Genomic DNA, 21,836 nt, shown 5'->3' with positions numbered 1-21,836 from the left:
AATGTTTATTAAAAACCATTTGTTCTCATCCCCACATTGGGATGGTCAGCCCTCATTGGCCTCGTTTATTCCATGATCAACTTTAAATGTTTTCACATAATTACAAGCTTAAAAAAAACTCCAAAAAACTTGGCACAGGAAGATTGAGATCAGTATTAGATTAAACCAATACACACTAACTGTGCAGTAAACACTTTTGATGGAATCCTTTGGTGATTAGAGGAAGGCAGTGATATGGCTGGAGGCCGTTAGGCACCCAGCCAATTCTACACAACTGTACAGCACCACCAGGACTGGGTTCGGCCAGTGAATATCAACCTGTTCCCTTGCGGGGTGGGGGCTCACTGAAGGCACGGTTAGTGACCATTCTTTGAGGTGTACACAGTTAGCACTTGAGTAAGAGTCTGTAAAGTCCTAATGAGGAACACTGACTCAAGGCGATTCACATCTGAGACCAGAGTTCCAGCCACTGGTGAAGGGGGCTCGGGGGCTTAGCAGCAGAAAGACGAAGGGCTGGACCAGTAGGACCTCAGTCCACAGATATCCCTGCCACACAGCTGGGGACGGCTTTCTGTGGTGTACACCACAGGAGGGCTCTCTTGACAACTGAGGCCCCATTGTACGTTAGAATGGCAGTGATGGTTCACCCTCGGCCTGAAGCCACACGGGCAGGCGGGGGCAGGACTGACAACCATGGCATAACTATATGTGCAGTGTGCTGTTGGTAATGTGTTGCCCTACAGGAACACTTCTGCTTTGCTGATGAATACATGAGAGAAACAGCAAAGGGATGGCCCCCTTTCCACTGCTCGGTCTCCATTTCCAGTGGCGACTCCAGTGATACTGGTGAGGGCTGCCAGACATGGTGGTAGGGAAGATTGAGCTGGTCCTTGTGACCCAGACCACCGCAGCAGCAGGTAAACTTGGCCAAAACACCAGATCTGGGCTCCTAGTGGTGCAGATATCCATGGGGTGGGTAAACTCCCATCTCCCTGTGCCTCAGGACAGACACTGGACAGATCCTTCTGCACAGTAACACTCACAAAATTGCATTGATACTGCGGTCTACCTCACAGTAAGAAATAGTCATTTACAATCCAGAGTTACAAAAGAAAACAGAGACAGGCACTTGGTGAAATAAGTTTCTGGGAGAGGCTGATGCTGCCCCTGAAGACACTGGATTCTCACTGTCCGGCGGTTTAAAGTGACGGATGATTGTACAAAGACCTTCGCCCACACAGAGATCATCCACGACTGAATGCTACGTGTGTGGGGGGGGGAGCGGGTGTCAGGTGAGGAGAGAATGATTGCTGCCATGTGGAAGACTGCTTTTTCGCAGGTTGTTGTTATGCTTGCTAAGTTCTAGAGGGGGTAAACTCCAGGGTTTAGTGGGTGAGGGAGAGTTTTCCTGGTCTGGGAGCCGCTGTGTAAAGTCCCCTCGTGAGACAGTGGTTTCCCTGATCTACAGCAGGGTGGGAGCTCGAGGGAAGCCCTCTTGACACTTGTTCACAACTGTCCACTTAAATACACTTCCCCAGATTGAAATCTCAAATTCCCTTCTTTATGGTGTTTATATTAATGGGCAGTGAGCGCGAGAGGAAATTTGATAACCAGGTTTGTGGCTGATCTGTGTGTCCCAGGTGAGTGCCAGGAGTTCCTGAACGTGGGTCCTCCTAAGGCCAGGACCCAAGGGCAGGTTCACCTGTGCAGAAAGTCTCCCTCCCCAGCACTCCCCACCCTATGAAGATGACCACAGGACGTACATTGTGAAGCAGGGTGACTGGAGGGGTGAACCCACGTTAGCCAGGTGGGGAGTGGAATGGAAGGCCTCTGCTACCAGGCAAATGAGCTGCCCCTCTCGGACCCCAAGACGTGGAGACCAGGAGAACAGCCAAGGGTTCAGGTCCCCAGGCTGTGACAGGGAGGCAGGGGGAGTCAGAGGAAATTGCACATCCCCTCCCCCAGCACCCTTGGAATTGGGTCCAAACACACAGACCGCCAGCCCCACTATAATGGATGGTCTTGCACTCTCTGAGTTCAGAGACTCCCCACCCCCCCCGACACATGGCCCTGACCCCCTCCACTCCCCACAGCTGGAGTTACTTCTAATTAAAGGGTCGTTTCCTGCCCCTTTAAGGCATTAATCTCTCACTCAGGTAATGAAATAGGGACACTTGCTCTCCCCCCACCCGAAGGCTCCTGGTGAGGGTGGCAGGAGGGTGCGGGAGTCACAGGCTGCCGCCGTAGTTCAGGATGTAGTAGTCGTGGACGTACATGAGGACGGCCACTGGCTGACCAATGATCAGGGAGAGCCAGACGGCTGCATTGCCGTAATTCCCACTCAGGAACCGGCCCACCAGCCAGGCCAACGGCACCTGTGTGGAAGAGAGGGATCAGATTCAGTGGCAGAGTTTTAAAATTTTATTTAGAGAAAACAGAGTGGAACAGGCCCTTCTGGCCCTTTGAGCTGAACCGTCCAGCAACTCCTGATTTTCCCCGGCCTAATCACGGGACAATTTACACAGCCCAGCTACTCCTGATTCAACCCCAGCCTAGTCACGGGACAATTTACACAGCCCAGCTACTCCTGATTCAACCCTAGCCTAGTCACGGGACAATTTACACCGGCCCAGCTACTCCTAATTCAACCCCAGCCTAGTCACAGGACAATCTACACCGGCCCAGCTACCCACTGATTGTGACGGGACAATTTACACTGGACTATGAGAGGAATCCTATGCTCACATTGGAAGGATTGTGCAAACTTGCTGACAGAGGATGCCAGAATTGAATGTGAACTCCGACACCCTGGGCTGTAATAGTGTTGTGCTGTTCTGCTACACTGTGGCACCCAAATACCTGTACTACCTCGGTGAGGGAAGGCGATACCAACCCCATCCCTCTCTGAGGATCTAACACCCACCCCCCCCCAACATAACCGAACAACTTGTATTTAATGGGTACAAAGGGTGGCTTCTTCATACCTACCCATCTAACTTCTTACCTTCTTCACCACCCCATCAAGCCACGGTTCCACTTTATTCCAAAAGTGTTTTGTCTCACTGCACTTGCTGCGATTAAATTCCACACTCCCAACTTTCCATCTGATTGATAGAGTCACAGAGAAATACAGCACAGAAACAGGCCCTTTGGCCCATCTAGTCTGTGCCAAGCAACACACATCAAAGTTGCTGGTGAACGCAGCAGGCCAGGCAGCATCTCTAGGAAGAGGTACAGTCGACGTTTCGGGATGAGACCCTTCGTTTTGCACAACCTCACCATTACATCCCACCTCCTGTACTCAATACATTGATTTATGAAGACCAATGTGCCAAAACCTCTCTTTACGACTCTGTCTACCTGTGATGCTGCTTTCAATGATTTATGTACCCATACTCCCAGATCCCTTTGCTTGACCACGCTCCTCAGTGCCCTGTCGTTCACTGTGTAAGATCTAAACTGATTCGTCCTGTTGAAGGGCAAAACCTCTGTTGTCACCTTGGGCAACCTTCCTTGCTATCCACAACAGCAGTTCACATATCCTCTACCGCCGCAGCCCCAGCGTGGTGCAGGCAGTCACTCACCTGCGCCATCATGCCCATGAATGCCCAGAGCCGGAACATCTTCAGAGGGACGCTGACCAGGTACTAGAGAAGGAAGAGAGAGCCCAGTGAATGCAGAGCAGAACGTAACAGCATCAACCCCCCTTTAATCTCAAGACTTTTAAAAATGTTCACTTCTCCATTTTTTAACATTCCATTCCATCTGACATGACCTTGCCCCTTCCTTAGCCCCTTCATATTCCCCTGCAGGATCTCCGCATCCACCTCAAAGCCCACCTGGTGACGTATCATGAGCGAAGAACCCTCCCACCTCCCACCGACAAGTCATGGTAATGTAGTAGGGGTTACATGCTAGCATCGGGGTCAGTGTAATGCGATACCGCACCAGCAACCGCCAGTGAGGGTTCAATTCCCACGATATCCGTAAGGACTTTGTACGTTCCTCCCGTGACTGTGTGGGCTTCCTCCCAGATTCCAAAGATGCACGGCTCAGGGCACTGGAAGCCTGGTGACATTACTGGGCTGCCCCCATCCCACCCTGAGACAGCGTTTGTCACTGACACAAACAATGCATTTCACTGGATGTTTTCATGTACATGTCACAAATATTTTATATTTATTTATTTGTATTTAGAGATACAGTGCCCCGCAACCCCCAATAACCCCGATTTAACCCCAGCCTAATCACGGGACAATAACGTAGCCGGTGCATCTTTGGGCTGTGGGAGGGAAGCGAAGCACTGCGTTCCACGGGAGGACGTACAGACACTCCTTCCAGAGGACGTCAGGATTAATCTCCGAACTCCGACGCCCCCAGTTGTAATAGTCCCGCTAACCACTGTGGCAAATCGTCAGCGTTTAACGAACTGACCTCATGGAAGAAAGCTGAGGCGAGGAAGACTGCTGTCTGAGCCGTTCGCTTGTTCACCCCCTGCTTCAGCATGGGCTTGTAGAAGTGTCTGTGGGGAAAATCGGCAGAGCTGATTCAGTTACCCATCTGCACGTGTATCTGAGCGGATCCTGTGGCAGGTGCTGAGATCACAAATCCCACTGATGTCCTAAGACATTAGAGATGTACAGTACAGAGCCCACCTTGTTATAGAATCACACAGCAGGGAGAGAGGCCCACCAGCCCAACTGGTTCATGCTGACCAAGGTGCTCCAACCAAACTAGCCCCATTTGGTCACATATGGCCCATATCCCTCTCAACCTTTCCCATCCATGTACCTGTCCAGGGTGGCGGGCGGGGATACGTCTCTGCCAAAGGAGGTGTAAGGTGCTTGCACCCTCTGCTAGCCTGCAGGTCACCCTCGGGCAAGGTGTAGCACCTGCTTAGCCCCCCGATCAATGTCACATGAGGCCATGGGAGCAGGTGGTGGACGGTCGTATGATACCTGGTGCACATCACAAGTCACTGACACCAAGCAGACAATCTCTGAAGAGCATTGACAATGGCGGGCTTCACCTGTCTTACGAAGGCACTGCCCAGAAGGCAAAAGGAAACCACTTCTGTAGAAAAATTTGCCAAAAGCAATCACAGTCATGGAGACCATGATTGCTCATGTCATACGGCACAGCACATCATGATGATGATAATCATGCCCAAAGTACCTTTTAAATGTCATTAATTTACCTGCTTCATCTGCTTTTTCTGGTAGCTCGTTCCATGCACTGAACACATTCTGAGTGAAAAAGCTGCCCCTCAGGTCCCCATTCAATCTCTTGCCCCTCCCCTGAAACCTGTCCCCTCTGGTTATTGATTCCTCACCCTGGGGAAAAGACTGTGTGCACATTGACCCCCACAAACTTTGCCTCACCTTTTTGTGCTAATTAATTTTTGTATTTCCTATGGTAACTTATTATGCATTGCACTATACTGCTGGCACAAAACCAAACAATTTTGGAGATATAGAAACATAGAAACATAGAAAATAGGTGCAGGAGTAGGCCATTCAGCCCTTCGAGCCTGCACCACCATTCAGTATGATCATGGCTGATCATCCAACTCAGAACCCTGTACCAGCCTTCCCTCCATACCCCCTGATCCCTTTAGCCACAAGGGCCATATCTAACTCCCTCTTAAATATAGCCAATGAACTGGCCTCAACTGTTTCCTGTGGCAGAGAATTCCACAGATTCACCACTCTCTGTGTGAAGAAGTTTTTCCTCATCTCGGTCCTAAAAGGTTTCCCCTTTATCCTCAAACTGTGACCCCTCGTTCTGGACTTCCCCAACATCGGGAACAATCTTCCTGCATCTAGCCTGTCCAATCCCTTTAGGATTTTATACGTTTCAATCAGATCCCCCCTCAATCTTCTAAATTCCAACGAGTACAAGCCCAGTTCATCCAGTCTTTCTTCATATGAAAGTCCTGCCATCCCAGGAATCAATGTGGTGAACCTTCTTTGTACTCCCTCTATGGCAAGGATGTCTTTCCTCAGATTAGGGGACCAAAACTGCACACAATACTCCAGGTGTGGTCTCACCAAGGCCTTGTACAACTGCAGTAGTACCTCCCTGCTCGTGTACTCGAATCCTCTCGCTATAAATGCCAGCATACCATTCGCCTTTTTCACCGCCTGCTGTACCTGCATGCCCACTTTCAATGACTGGTGTATAATGACACCCAGGTCTCGTTGCACCTCCTCTTTTCCTAATCGGCCACCATTCAGATAGTAATCTGTTTTCCTATTTTTGCCACCAAAGTGGATAACTTCACATTTATCCACATTAAATTGCATCTGCCATGAATTTGCCCACTCACCCAACCTATCCAAGTCACTCTGCATCCTCTTAGCATCCTCCTCACAGCTAACACTGCCGCCCAGCTTCGTGTCATCCGCAAACTTGGAGATGCTGCATTTAATTCCCTCATCCAAGTCATTAATATATATTGTAAACAACTGGGGTCCCAGCACTGAGCCTTGCTGTACCCCACTAGTCACCGCCTGCCATTCTGAAAAGGTCCCGTTTATTCCCACTCTTTGCTTCCTGTCTGCTAACCAATTCTCCACCCACACCAATACCTTACCCCCAATACCGTGTGCTTTAAGTTTGCACACTAATCTCCTGTGTGGGACCTTGTCAAAAGCCTTTTGAAAATCCAAATATACCACATCCACTGGTTCTCCCCTATCCACTCTACTAGTTACATCCTCAAAAAATTCTATGAGATTCGTCAGACATGATTTTCCTTTCACAAATCCATGCTGACTTTGTCCGATCATTTCACCGCTTTCCAAATGTGCTGTTATCACATCCTTGATAACTGACTCCAGCAGTTTCCCCACCACCGACGTTAGGCTAACCGGTCTATAATTCCCCGGTTTCTCTCTCCCTCCTTTTTTAAAAAGTGGGGTTACATTAGCCACCCTCCAATCCTCAGGAACTAGTCCAGAATCTAACGAGTTTTGAAAAATAATCACTAATGCATCCACTATTTCTTGGGCTACTTCCTTAAGCACTCTAGGATGCAGACCTTCTGGCCCTGGGGATTTATCTGCCTTCAATCCCTTCAATTTACCTAACACCACTTCTCTACTAACATGTATTTCGCTCAGTTCCTCCATCTCACTGGACCCTCTGTCCCCTACTATTTCTGGAAGATTATTTATGTCCTCCTTAGTGAAGACAGAACCAAAGTAATTATTCAATTGGTCTGCCATGTCCTTGCTCCCCATAATCAATTCACCTGTTTCTGTCTGCAGGGGACCTACATTTGTCTTTACCAGTCTTTTCCTTTTTACATATCTATAAAAGCTTTTACAGTCCGTTTTTATGTTCCCTGCCGGTTTTCTCTCATAATCTTTTTTCCCCTTCCTAATTAAGCCCTTTGTCCTCCTCTGCTGAACTCTGAATTTCTCCCAGTCCTCAGGTGAGCCACTTTCTCTGGCTAATTTGTATGCTTCTTCTTTGGAATTGATACTATCCCTAATTTCTCTTGTCAGCCACGGGTGCACTACCTTCCTTGATTTATTCTTTTGCCAAACTGGGATGAACAATTGTTGTAGTTCATCCATGCAACCTTTAAATGCTTGCCATTGCATGTTTACCGTCAAGGTCTATCTTAGCTAATTCACGTCTCATACCTTCAAAGTTACCCCTCTTTAAGTTCAGAACGTTTGTTTCTGAATTAACTATGTCACTCTCCATCTTAATGAAGAATTCCACCATATTATGGTCACTTTTACCCAAGGGGCCTCTCACGACAAGATCGCTAATTAACCCTTCCTCATTGCTCAAAACTCAGTCCAGAATACCCTGCTCTCTAGTCGGTTCCTTGACATGTTGGTTCAAAAAACCATCCCACATACATTCCAAGAAATCCTCTTCCTCAGCACCTTTACCAATTTGGTTCACCCAATCTACATGCAGATTGAAGTCACCCATTATAACTGCTGTTCCTTTATTGCACACATTTCTAATTTCCTGTTTAATACCATCTCCGACCTCACTACTACTGTTAGGTGGCCTGTACACAACTCCCACCAGCGTCTTCTGCCCCTTAGTGTTACGCAGCTCTACCCATATCGATTCCACATCTTCCCGGCTTATGTCCTTCCTTTCTATTGCGTTAATCTCTTCTTTAACCAGCAACGCCACCCCACCTCCCCTTCCTTCATGTCTATCCCTCCTGAATATTGAATATCCCTGAAAGTTGAGCTCCCATCCGCTGGTCACCCTGGAGCCATGTCTCTGTGATCCCAACTATATCATAATCATTAATAACAATCTGCACTTTCAATTCATCCACCTTATTACGAATGCTCCTTGCATTGACACACAAAGCCTTCAGGCGCTCTTTTACAACTCTCTTAGCCCTTATACAATTATGTTGAAAAGTGGCCCTTTTTAATGCTTGCCCTGGATTTGTCAGCCTGCCACTTTTACTTTTCTCCTTAGTACTTTCTGCTTCCGCCCTCACTTTACACCCCTCTGTCTCTCTGCACTGGTTCAGTGATATCAGAGTAGATGGTGGAAAGAATGTTTTCCATGGTGGGGGAGTTCTAGGCCAAGAGGGCACAGCCTCAGTTTTAGAGGGACGTCCATTCAAAACAGATGCAAAGAAATTTCTTTAGCCAGAGGGTGGTGTAATTGTGGAATTTATTGCCACAGGCAGCTGTGGAGGCCTGGTCGTTGGGTGTACTTAAGGCAGAGATTGATAGGTTCTTGATTGGACATGGCATCAAAGGTTACGGGGAGAAGGCCAGGGAGTGGGGCTGAGGAGGGAAAACAAAGATGGTGGAGCAGACTCTATGGGCCAAAAGGCCTAATTCTGCTCCTATGTCTTACAGTCTTAAACGTGTTTCTGATTCTGTACACCTCTATGCAAAAAGGTAAAGAGTTGATGTTTCAGGTTAAGACCCTTCATCAGGACAGGATAAAAGGATGAGAAGTCAGAGTAAGGAGGTGGGGGAGGGGAGGAAGAAGTACCTGGTAATAGGTGATAGGTGATAGGTGAAGCCGGGAGAGGAGGTGGGATGAAATAAAGAGCTGGGAAGTCGATTGGTGGAAGAGATACGGGGCTGAAGAAGGGGGAATCTGACAGGAGAGGACAGAAGGCCATGGAAGAAAGGGAAGGGTGGGGAAGACCAGAAGGAGGTGATGGGCAGGTGAGCAGGTAAGGCGAGAGAGGGAAATGGGAATGGTGAATGGTGAGGTGGTGGTGGGGCAGGGGGGAGGGTATTACCAGAAGTTTGAGAAAAAGAATGTTCATGCCAGCAGGTTGGAATATGAGGTGTTGCTCCTCCAACCTGAGTGTGGCCTCATCGTGACAGTAGAGGCAGCCATGGACTGATATGTCAGAATGGGAATGGGAAGTGGAATTAAAATCGGTGGCCAGTGGGAGATCCTGCTTTTTCTGGCGGAAGGAGTGTGGGTGCTCGAAGCAGTCTCCCAATCTACATTGGGTCTCACCGACGTACAGGAGGCCACACCGAGAGCACCAAACATAGAAGGTGACCCCACCAGACTCTTAGGTGACGTGTCGCCTCACCTGGAAGGACTGTTTAAGGTCCCGAACGGTAGTGAGGGAGGAGGTGTAGGGGCAGGTGTAGCACTTGTAACGCTTGCAGTGAAGCACCAGCAGGGAGATCAGTGGGGAGGGACGAATGGACAAGGGAGTCGTGTAGGGAGCAATCCCGGCGGAAAGCAGAAAGTTATGGAGGGAAAGATGTACTTGGTGGTGGGATCCCATTGGAGATGGTGGAATTTAGGGAGAATTATCGCTGGACGCAGAGGTAGGTGATGACAAGGGGAACCCTATCCCTGGTGGTGGTGTGAGGATGGGAGGGCGAGGGCAGACGTGCACGAAATGGAAGAAATGCAGGTGAGGGCAGCATGGAGGACATCGCCTTTGTTCTAGAATGAAAAGCCTCATCCTGAGAGCAGATGCAACGGAGACGGAGGAATTGAGACAAGGGGATTTTTACAAGTAACAGGTTAGGAAGAGATATAGTCCAGGTAGCTGTGATAGTCCATGGGTTTATAATAGACATGGGCAGATGAGCTGTCTCCAGAGACAGAGGCAGTGAGATTGAGACAGGGGAAGGAGGTGTTAGAAATGGACCAGGTAAATTTGAGGGCAGGGTGGAAGTTGGAGGCAAAGTTGATGAAGCTGACAAGCTTTGCATGGGTGCAGCACCAATGCAGTCAATGCAGCATAGGAACAGTGCAGGACAGTCACCGGCGTAGGCTTGGAACATAAACTGTTGCACATAGCCGACAAACAGGAAGGCATAGCTGGGACCCAATTCAAGTGCCCATGGCTACACCTTTTGTTTGAAGGAACTGGGAGGAGCCAAAAGAGAAATTATTGAGAGTGAGGACAAGTTCTGCCAGATGGAGGAGAGTGGTGCTGGAGAGGAACTAGTTGGGTCTGGTGTCCAGAAGGAAACGGAGAGCTTTGAGGCCTTCCTGGTGGGGGATGGGGGTGTGTAGCGACTGGACATCCATAGTGAAAATAAGACGATTGGGGCCAGGGGATCAGAAATCATTGAAAAGATCCAAAGTGTGTGAAGTGTCTCACTGACTGGCAGGAGACCAAGAGTGGGAATAAAGGGAGCATTTTCTGGTTGGCTGCTGGTGACCAGAGATGTTCCACAGGGGTCTGTGTTAGAACTGATTCTTTTTACGTTATATGTCAATTATTTGAATGACACGAATGATGGATTTGTGGCCAAGTTTGTGGATGATACGGAGATAGGTGGAGGGGCAAATAGTGTTGAGGAAGCAGGGAGACTGCAGAAAGAGCAGACAGATTAGGAGAATGAGCAAAGAAATGGCAGATGGGATACAGATCGGCAATTGTATGGTCATGCTTATCAGTAGAAGAAATGAAAGCGTAGACTATTTTCTAAATGGAGAGAAAATACAAAAATCTGAGGTGCCCTTGCAGGATTCCCGAAATGTTAATTTGCAGGTTCGGTCAGTGGTGAGTAGGGCAAATAGAATGTTAACATTCATTTTGAGAGGACTAGAATATAAAAGGAAAGAAGCAAAGAAACGTTGTGGCTCTCTGCTTCGCCTCTGTGTTTAACAACACCGATGATGGTGTGCTGCACTGACCTCTGCGTTTACCTGCTACCAAGGAATCACACACAGGCCCCACCTTTTCATAGAGTACTACAGCACAGTAGAACCCCTTCGGCCCACGATGTTGTGCTGACCTTTTAACCTACTCCAAGATCGATCTAACCCTTCCCTCCTACATAGCCTCCATGTTTCTATCATCCATGTCTCTACTGAAGAGGGTCATAAATGTCCCTAATGTTACGACCTCTACCACCAACATGGCATGGCGTCCTATGCCCCCACCACTCTCTGTGTTAAAACTCACCTCTGACATCCCCTCCTATATTTTCCTCCAATCACCTTAAAGTTATGCTCCTGTATCAGTTCTACCCCAGGAAAAAGTCTCTAGCTGTCCACAGCTCGCTCAACCTTACCTCATAAGACATGCTCCCTAATCCAGGCAGCATCCTGGTAAATCTCTGCACCTTCTCTAAAGCTTCCATATCCTTTCTACGAGGTAACCAGAACTGAACATAATACTTCAGGTGTGGTATAACCAGGGTCTTACAGAGCTGAAACATTACCTCATGACTTTTGAACTCAATCCCTCGACTAACAAAGACTAATACACCATCTGCTTTCTTAACCATCCTATCAACTTGTGTAGCAACTCTGAGGGATCGATGGACGTGGATCCTAAGATCTTTCTGTTCCTCCACACTGTTCGGGATCCTGCCACTAACCGTGTGTTCTGCCTTCAGTTCCTATTTATAAATCCCATCTTTCATCACCAGAGACCACTGAGATCTGAGAACTTGGTTATGAGGGTTGGACAAACTTGGGCTATTTTCTCTGGAGCAGTTGAGAGATCTGATTGAGGTTTATAAAGTTATGAGAGTCAGAGATAGAGTGGAATGTCAGTATCTGTTTCCCAGAGTACAAATATCCTGGAATGGAAACATCAAGTGCAAGGGGACATAAATTTAATGTGAGGGAAGGGAAGTTTAAAGGATTTTCACATGGCAATCCTATTTCATTGGACTGAGTGGTAGATGCCTAGAGGAAATGGTAGAAGCAGATATGATGGTGGCATCGAAGAAGTATTTATTCAGACGTTTGGCCCTGAGGAAATGGAGAATGGGCAGATGGGGTCAGCTTAGTTTGGTATCATGGTCAGCACAGACATCGTGGGTAGAAGGGCCTATTTCTGAGCTGTGCTCTGCTGTGTTCTACATGATGAGATTGCATAATTAACCAATTCACCATCCCAGCTACGTCCCACCTCCACCCACCCGCCCACCTCTCTTGTCATGGGAGTAGAGGGAGCAGTAAGGAGGCTCAGCTGAATGACCTCTCAACATCTGAGGTTTCTCATTTCCTTTGGCCAGAGGGTGGTGAATCTATGGTATTCATTGCCATGGATGGCTATGCATTGAGTATATTTAAAATGGAGGCTGACAGGTTCTTGATTAGTCAGGGTGTCAAAGGTTACAGGGAGAAAGCAGGAGAGAGGGATATTAAATCAGCCACGATGGAATGGCAGAGCAGGCTCAGTGGGCTGAATGGCCTAATTCTGCTCCTGTGTCTTATGGTCATTTTTCTTTTACCTTTGTAAACCACTGTGAGCACTTTCTGCCCTCTGCCCCACACTGAAAAAGTTTCCTGACTCATAGTTGGTGTCAGATCACAGACTGAAAGAGTCCCGGCTGGCTGGGAGCGCAGGAAGCTGCTCTCACCTGCTGCACCACTTGTGGACGGGAATATTCCAGTTCTTCCAGAAGTACGTCACTGTTTCCGAATTCCTAGGGCAGGAACAGATCAGAGATTTCTCAAGGTACAGTTCGGGCAGCACAGTAGTGCAACGCTGTCACAGCACCGGCCACACACGTTCAATTCCCACCCCTGTTTGTACATCCTCCCCGTGACCGCGCGGGTTTCCTCCCACGTATTGAGCACGCGGGTGTAACTTGGCGGTGTGGGCTCGCTGGGCTGCAGGGGCATGTCACCACGCTGTGTCTCTAGGTATATAAAAGTGAAAGAGCAAGCCTGCTGTTGTCATCCTTACATAGAACATCGAACAGTACAGCGCAGTACAGGCCCTTCGGCCCACAGTGTTGTGCTGACCCTCAAACCCTGCCTCACCTTAAATTCCTCCATGTACTTCACCCCTCCCTCTCCACTCCGACTCGTGAACGTGGCCAAAGTGGCTTTTAGCACACTGTAACACATACAAAATGCCGGAGGAACTTAGCAGGTCAGGCAGAGTAGTAAATAGCTGATGAGTTGGGCAGAGACTCTCTGGGGTGAATTGAGGGTTACAGGGAAAAGGCAGGTAGGTGGAGATGAGTCCATGGCCAGATCAGCCATGATCTTATTGAATGGTGGGGCAGGCTCGACGGGCCAGATGGCCGACTCCTGCTCCTATTTATGTTTTTATCAGGACTTTCTACATTGGCCTCATCAGTCAGGACACTGAGTATAGGAGTTGCAACGTAATGTTCCAGTTCACAAGGTGTTGGTGAGACTGCATTTCGAACACTGATCGACTTTGAGTGACCCGTGATCACTCTTTGTTTCGATATACATGTGAGAAGTAAATGAAACTGAATCAGAACGAATCTGCAAAGTGCAGAGGAGATTTAAGAGGGTGCTGCTCGGACTCGAGGGAGCCATGCAGAGAAGTTGAACAGGTTGGGACTTCCTTCACTGGAGTGTAGGAGAATGAGAGGTGATCCTGTATTAAATCAGGGGGCATAGATAGGACGAATGCACAGGGTATTTATCCTAGGGTTGTGGAATCAGAAGCTGGAGGGCACACGTTTAATGTGAGAGGAGAGAGATTTTAAAAAAAGTGGAATGAGCTGTCGGAGGAAGTGGGTGAGCCGGGCGCACTGGCAACATTGAAAATGTACTCGGACAGGTACACGGATAGTAGAGGTTGCAGGGGTTCCCAACCTTTTTTATGCCATGGGCCTGTCAGGAACTGAGGGCGAGTGGGAAGGGTAAGAGACCACAGCACGATTTAGTCCAGTGACCTGAGAAGGCCACATCAATAGACCCTGTGCTACAGATGGATAGGTAACCTGTTAAATTGGCTTATTATTGTCACATTGCCACAGGTACAGTGACAAACAAGTCCACACAAACATTTCAATAGGGATTGCTGCCTCGTGATTCCCTTGTCCAATCATCCCTCTCCACTAAACTCCCTCCTGACACATATCCCTGCAAGTGACAGAAATGCTACACTTGCCCATTCACCTCCTCCCTTCCCTCCATTCAGGGCCCCAAATCGTCCTTGCAGATGAGGGAACAATTAAGCTGTGAATCTGCTGGGATCGTCTATTGTCTCCAGTGCTCCCGCTGCGGTCTCCTCTACATCGGTGAAACCCAACATAAAATGGAGGACCGCTCTGTCGAGCACCTCAGCTCCATCCGCCAAAAAGTGGAATTTCCCGGTAGCAAGACATTTTAATTCCCATCCCCAATAACACGTTGATCCATGGCCTCCTCTTTTGCCACGATGAGGCCACTCTCAGGGTGGAAGAGTAACAGCTCACTTGTCTTACAACAGTGGGACAGAAGTTGTCCTCGAGTCTGGCTCTGCTGCTACAAGTGAACATAGAAGACTACAGCACAGAAACAGGCCATTCAGCCCACAATGTTGTGCTGAACCAGCTAAAAAGCAAATCAAAAACACCCAAACACTAATCCCTCCTGCTTACTCAATATCCATATCCCTCCATCTAGATTACACGAGAACGACCTCTGTTGTGTGACAGAGAACAAGTGAAAGGAAAGACTGAAAAAACCAAAAGACCCAGCACTGACTCCTGCCCACACTGCATCAGGATGTGTGGATCCTGGATCAGCCTCGACAGCCAGCCCCTCTGGAGAACGTCACACTCGACTCGAGTGATCACAGGACTACTGCAGGGACACTGGGACACCAACAGTACGGGAGTGTAGTTTGATACCAGTCCACTGCAGGGGAGGATTGAGGGGATGAATTCACACTGGTGAACGCTGCATTCAGCTTTAAAGCACTGCTGGTGGACAACAAACAAGATGCAAAACCCCTTGCAAAATCACCCAGATCAGACAAGAGCTTAGGGTGGAAGGAGATCAAGCGGATGGACTTGGAATCTCGACAAGATTGCAGAGGTGAGATTGGGAGACATGGGTTTAAGTTGGGTGAACTTAACATAAGACCTAGAAGCAGAAGTAGGCCATATTCAACCCTCGAGTCCACTCCATCATTCCATCATGGCTGATTTATTATCCCTCTCAACCTATTCTCCTGCCTTCTCCTTGTAATCCTGACTATTCAAGAACTGTATCACCTGTTCTTTAAATATACCCAATGTCTTGGCCTGCACAGCTATACGTGGCAATGAATCTCTACTCTAAAGGGACATCCTAGTATTCTGAGGCTGTGCCCTCTGGTCCTACACTCCTCGACTCCTCCACTATAGAAAACATCCTCTCCATATCCACTCTATCTAGATCTTTGAATATTTGATAAGATTCAATGAGATCCCCCTTCATTCTTCTAAACTCTAGCAAGTGCAGGCCCAGAGTTATCAAACGGTCCTCATACGCTAACCCTTTCATTGCCGGGATGACAGCAGAGTGGCCGGAGAAGACAGATGATAATGAAGGTGAGGGGTCGAGTGAGTGCTCAGGGAGTGGCTGCTCGATTGTGGAGACAGGGTGCACCCTCTCCACGCACTGCCAAAGGCTTTGCTTACCACCAGTCCCTGTAGAACTCCCGGTCTCCGAACTGCATCAGCTCAGCCAAGAAGTTCATAGAGGAGTGGAAGAACCAGTAGAAGAAGATGAGCCAGATCAGGTGGTTGGGTACCTGTAGAAGATGAAGAGTGGAGAGATTAGACCAAGGGCCCTGGAGTACATTCCCGTCTCAGCTGTAGGTCCACAGTAAATCCATGTCCATGATCAGCTTCAATATTGGACCACTATACTGCATCCTGTCAAAACATTAGCAAGGCTTAGGTGCCTTGGGCTGAAAGGCCTGCCTTTGTGCTCTAATGAGCATCAATTTCATTTCTGTACTTCTCAGTGTCTCTGTAGAGCAGTCAGCACAATCAAACAGCGCACCAACCTGGACATTCTCACCTCTCCTCTCTCCCACTTACATCGGTGGTGCGCAAGTGGAACAGGTCAAAAGCTTTAAATTCCTCAGGGTCAATATCACAAATGACCTGACTTGGTCCAACCAAGCAGAGTTCACTGCCAAGAAGGCCCACCAGCGCCTTTACTTCCTGAGAAAACTAAAGAAATTTGGCCTGTCCCCTAAAACACTCAGTAATTTTTATAGATGCACCGTAGAAAGCATTCTTCTAGGGTGCATCACAACCTGGTATGGAAGTTGTCCTGTCCAAGACCGAAAGAAGCTGCAGAAGATCGTGAACACAGCCCAGCACATCACACAAACCAATCTTCCTTCCTTGGACTCACTTTACACCGCATGCTGTTGGAGCAGTGCTGCCAGGATAATCAAGGACACGACCCACCCAGCCAACACACTTTTCGTCCCTCTTCCCTCCGGGAGAAGGCTCAGGAGCTTGAAAACTCGTACGGCCAGATTTGGGAACAGCTTCTTTCCAACTGTGATAAGACTGCTGAACGGATCCTGACCCAGATCTGGGCCGTACCCTCCAAATATCCGGACCTGCCTCTCGGTTTTTTTGCACTACCTTACTTTCCATTTTTCTATTTTCTATTTATGATTTATAATTTAAATTTTTAACATTTACTATCGATTTGTACTCCAGGGAGCGCAAAGCACAGAATCAAATATCACTGTGATGATTGTACGTTCTAGTATCAATTGTTTGGCGACAATAAAGTAAAGTAAAGAAGACACATGTACCACCAGGCTCAAGGACAGCTTCTATCTTGCTTTTGAATAAGACTTTTGAACAGACGTCTAAAGATGGGAGGGATGAAGCTTTTTCTAAAACATATCCTTAGGCTCCTGAACCTCCTCCCCAATGGTAAGAATGAGAAGATAGTGAGGGTCTTTATTGAGATCTGATAGGCCAAATGGTCCCCTTCTGTGTCATATACCACTTGGACGCTCATTTTCCTCTGCAGAATTCCAGCAAGCTTTTGAGATGTTCTTGATGGTGGGGAGGATTGTGCCCATGATAGAGCTGGTTGAATCTACAATCCTCTGTAGCCCTTCCTGATCCTGTGCAGTGGAGCCTCCAGACCATGAGGTAATGCAACCAGTCAGCATGCTCTCCACAGTACATCTGTAGAAATGTGGTGTCATACCAAATCTCCTCAAACTCAATGAAATGTAGCTGCTGTTATGTGATGCAAGAACCAAAGAGATGATGGGCTGTGAGGGGATTTATTTCCATGGCTACAGAGATGCAGGTAGGGGGAACAGGATGATGGGATGTTCTGACCTGATAGAAAAGGACTGTTTGACCTGTCTCAGAGATAACTTGGGTGCTCATTTCCTCTGCTGAATTATGACGGTCTTCCCTTTGCAAGGCTCAGGTCGTAGGAGATGCATTAAGAGTTCCGACAGAGAACTGGATCCGAAATGTTGACCATTTATTTTTCCATAGCTGCTGCCTGACCTGTTGGATATTTCCAGCCTTGTGTTTTTATTTCAGATTCATAGAATCACACAGCACTGGCCCTTCAGCGCAACTAGTCCATGGCAACTAAGATACCCATGTAAGCCAGTCCCATTTGCCTGTGTTTGACCCATATCCAGGGGTCCCCAACCTGACATCCATGCAGCCCTGCTTAATGATATTGGTCTATGGCATTAAAAAAGGTTGGGAACCCCTGCTCAACACCTTTCCTATCCAGGTACCTGTTTAAGTGAGTTTTTAATGTTATTGCACCTGCTCAATCTCTTCCTCTGGCAGCTCATTCCTAAACTGCCTCCCCTCCATGTGAAGTTGCCCGTCAAGTTCCTATTAAAGTTTGTCCTCTCACCTTCACCCTGGGCTCTCTAGTTTTTGGTTCCCTTTCCCTGGGAACGAGACTGTGTGCATTCACTCTGTTCACAAGAGATTCTGCAGACGCTGGAAATCTTGAGCAACACACACACAAAATGCCGGAGGGACTCAGCAGGTCAGGCAGCACCTATAAGCAGTTGATGTTTCTGAGACCCATCACCAGGGCTGGTGAAGTGCTTTGGCCTAAAACGCTGGCTGTGTATTCACCCTATTGTTTTATACACTTCTATAAGGTCACCCCTCAGTCTTTTAAGTTCCAGGAAGAAGGTCATACCCTGCTCAATCTCTCCCCGTACCAAGTACCTCAATTCCTGGCAACATCCTTGTAAATCTCTGCACATTTCTTTGGTTATCAAGAGCCAAGTTACACTCAGTGGCCACCTTATGAGATACACCTGCTCGTTAATGCAAATATCTAATTAGCCAATCAGGTGGCAGAAACTCAATGCATAAAAGCATGCAGTCATGGTCAAGAGGTTCAGACCAAACATTAGAAGGGGAACAAATGTCATCAAAGTGACTTTGACTGTGGATTGTTGTTGGCACCAGAGGGGTGGTTTGAGTATCTTAGAAACTGTGGGTCTCATGCACAACAATCTCTAGACCTTAGAGAATGGTATGAAAAGCAAAACAATAAATCCAGTGAGCGAAAGCTCCTTGTTATAATGAGAGGTCAGAGAATGGCCAGACTGGTTCAAGCTGACTGGAAAGTGACAGTAATTCAAATAACTACATGTTACAACAGGGGTGTGCAGAAGACCAACTCTCAACACACGTGAAACTTTGAAGTGGACGGGCTACAGCAGAGGACCACATCAGGTTCCACTCCTTAACCTAATAAAGTGGTCACTGAGGATGTGACTGGGACTGAATTAAATGCACCTGTCAGTCTGTTCGGCTTGTCCAGCACAACATAACTGAGGGGGCACGAGTGGAGCATCAGGAGAGACTGACTCATGTTGTAAGTCACTGTCAATTCAGAATGCCAGGTTGCGATGGTGGGATGGTGCAATCTCCCCATAACTCCCACCCTGTGGGATGTAGGGCACATTACGCTGGCAAACCTTCACTCAACGAGAGCTGGCTCAAAGCTCAAACCCAATTTATTCTCAAAGTACATATACCTACCATTTACCACCCTGAGATTCATTTTCTTGTGGGCATTCACATTAAGTAACTCTGCCATGGACGGTCCCAAGTTGGGCTGGGCATGGGACTAGCAACCCCACCCTGTAAAAACAACAGGAACCCCAGCAGAAGCTCCAAAGGCCTCATTGCTGGGAGAGGAGGGGTCTTTGTCCAGAAGACGTATGAAGTCATGTAGTGAAAGCAGAAACCACAGGGTCAATCGACATTTGTCCCAGGACAGAGGACACTGGCGAGCTGCTATCGGTGGCCTAGGACTCTGTCGGGGTGATGGACTAAAGGTGGTTCACAAAGAAACACACTATTCATGTGAATGCCCACAAGAAAATGAAGTTGAACAGGGTGGTCGGTGCAGTTAATTCAGCACCAATGTGCAGATATCCTTGATTTTCAACAGCCAAATTGTGCTTGGTGCTGAATTATCACTGTAAACTCAATCCTTTCAGAGAAAAAATACTACTTACGGCAAGCTTCAGAAGGCGTTCAATCATCCTGGAATAGTCCATATCCTGAAACCAATGAAGCTTATTACACAGAGAAGGGAAACGCAGACGTCGATAAAACGTGCACTGTGATAACTGTGTGAATGCTCAGAAGAAACTAAAGAGACGTCTGTGCTGAGGAGTTACTGTAAAAACGGAAAGGATAACGTGAGGAAATGGAATGACAATCCCTGCTGATGAGTATCTCAGAAACTGTGGAGGTGTTTGGAGGAAAGTATAGGGAAGATGGCAGAGGCAACCTTTTGTTCAGAGTGGGGGGTGTACAGAACAATGCCAGGGGTGGTGCCGAAGGCAGAAACATGAGGGTCATTGAAGAGACTCCTAGATCGGTACATGGAGGGAAGGGTTAGATCAATAAAGCATAGAGAACATAGAACAGGAACAGGCCATTCGGCCCACAATGTTGTGCCAAACCAGCAACAGAATAAATCAAAACCTCCCAAACACTTATCACTCCTACCTACACCATGTCTATATCCCTCCATCTTCCTGACATACATGCGCTTATCCAAACAAATCTTAAAAGCCTTTAATGTATTTGCCTTTACCACCATACCACGCATCCATGAATTTCTGAGTAAAAAACTTAACCCTCACATCCCCCTTGAACCCTCACCCTCCTCTCACCTTCAATGCACACCCTCAGATATTGGACCCTGGAAAACAGATACTCTCTGCCTACTCTATCTAAGCCTCTAATAATTGTATAAACTTCTGCTGGATCTCCCTTCAGCGCTCTAGAGAAAACAGCCGAAGTTTATCCAGCCTCTGGTGATAGCACATACACTCTAAACCAGGCAGCATCCCGGTAAACCACCTCTGCTCCTCTCCAAACGTTCACCATCCCTCCTACAGTGGGACAACCAGTACTGTCGGCAATACTGCAGGTGTAGCCAAACCAGAGTTCTGTAAAGATCTTACAGAAGGGTAAAAAGCTGGCACAACACATTCTGTACTGTTCCATGCTCTAACCACGGCAGATGGAGAACTGGCTTTGGTTAATGAAATAACAAGCCTGTAATACCATGGGCTCTTAACTTGTTAAGTGGTCTTACATGTGGCACCATGTCAAAGGCCTCCTGAAAATCCAAGTACACAACACCAACCTATTCTCCTTTGTCTATCCTGCTTGATATTTCTTCAAATAATTCCAACAGGCTTGCCAAGCAAGATTTTCCCTGAGGAAACCATGCTGACGACAGTCTATTTTATCATGTGCCTCCAAGTACCCCAAAACCATATGCTTAACAATTGACTCCAACATCTTTCCACCACTGAGGTCAGACAAACTGGGCAATAATCTTTTTTTCTTCTGCCCCTCTCCCTTCTTGAAGAATGGAGTGATATTGCACATTTTCAGTCTTCTGGAACCATTCCAGAATCTAGTGATTCTTGAAGATCATTACTAATGCCTCTATAATCTCTTCAGCCACCTTTCAGAACCCCCAGGGTGACCACCATTTGGTCCAGGTGACATTTCAGGTACAGCTGATGTTTCAGAGATCCTTCTCTTATGCCGAGTCCCTTCTCCCAGCCTAAATAGTCGACTGCTTATTTCCCAGCCACTCCCCCCTCTCCCTCCCCCACCCCCCAATAGATGCTACCTAAACTGTTAAGTTCCTCCAGCATCTTGTGTGTGTGTTGCTCTGGGTTTAACTTGTGTTTATGAGCCTTTTGAAAGCAGCTGTAACTATGGCTGATCTAGTTGTTGCAGAGACCGGCCTGGGTCACCGCTCCACTTCAGTGGAGGGAATCCACTGGTGCGTGTGAGCTGGCACATTCAGTATTACAGCACATGGGGATGGGGTACCAGTCTAGCCCACAACCGCCTACCTCGTACTGCACTGATGGCTAAAGACAAGACGAGCAGCAATGGCATGAGTATCTAGGAAAAATTAAGAAGGTGCCCGATAGCTGTACGTATTCCAAAAACAACAAAATACTGAAATGGCAAAATAGTACAACCATGGAAGACAAGGGAAGTCAAAGCTAATGTAAAAGCAAAAGAGAGGGCATACAACAAAGCAACAATTAGTGAGAAGACAGAGGGTTGGGAAGTTTTTAAAAACCTACAGAGAGTAATGAAAAGAATCATGAGTAGGGAAAA

The 21,836-nt window shown here is 47.6% G+C and overlaps 1 protein-coding gene across 1 annotated transcript in view; it reads right to left on the bottom strand.

The window, feature by feature from the left end:
* Nucleotides 1-2,067: 2,067 nt before the first annotated feature.
* The window catches only part of dgat1a (diacylglycerol O-acyltransferase 1a), a 111,000-nt gene continuing 91,231 nt past the window's right edge, over nucleotides 2,068-21,836 (bottom strand). The window contains exons 12-17 of the mRNA XM_063044666.1: nucleotides 19,691-19,735; nucleotides 15,828-15,940; nucleotides 12,813-12,878; nucleotides 4,435-4,522; nucleotides 3,585-3,647; nucleotides 2,068-2,375 (exon numbers count right to left, since the gene is read on the bottom strand). Coding sequence (XP_062900736.1) covers nucleotides 2,229-2,375; nucleotides 3,585-3,647; nucleotides 4,435-4,522; nucleotides 12,813-12,878; nucleotides 15,828-15,940; nucleotides 19,691-19,735 — 522 coding nt within the window. The 3' untranslated portion in view covers nucleotides 2,068-2,228. The remainder of the gene's footprint in view (nucleotides 2,376-3,584; nucleotides 3,648-4,434; nucleotides 4,523-12,812; nucleotides 12,879-15,827; nucleotides 15,941-19,690; nucleotides 19,736-21,836) is intronic.

The sequence above is a fragment of the Mobula hypostoma genome, chromosome 3 (assembly GCF_963921235.1).
Source record: "Mobula hypostoma chromosome 3, sMobHyp1.1, whole genome shotgun sequence".
Taxonomy (NCBI): domain Eukaryota; kingdom Metazoa; phylum Chordata; class Chondrichthyes; order Myliobatiformes; family Myliobatidae; genus Mobula; species Mobula hypostoma.
Note: the sequence above shows the minus strand (reverse complement) of the source record. Positions and strands in the feature narration are given on the sequence as shown.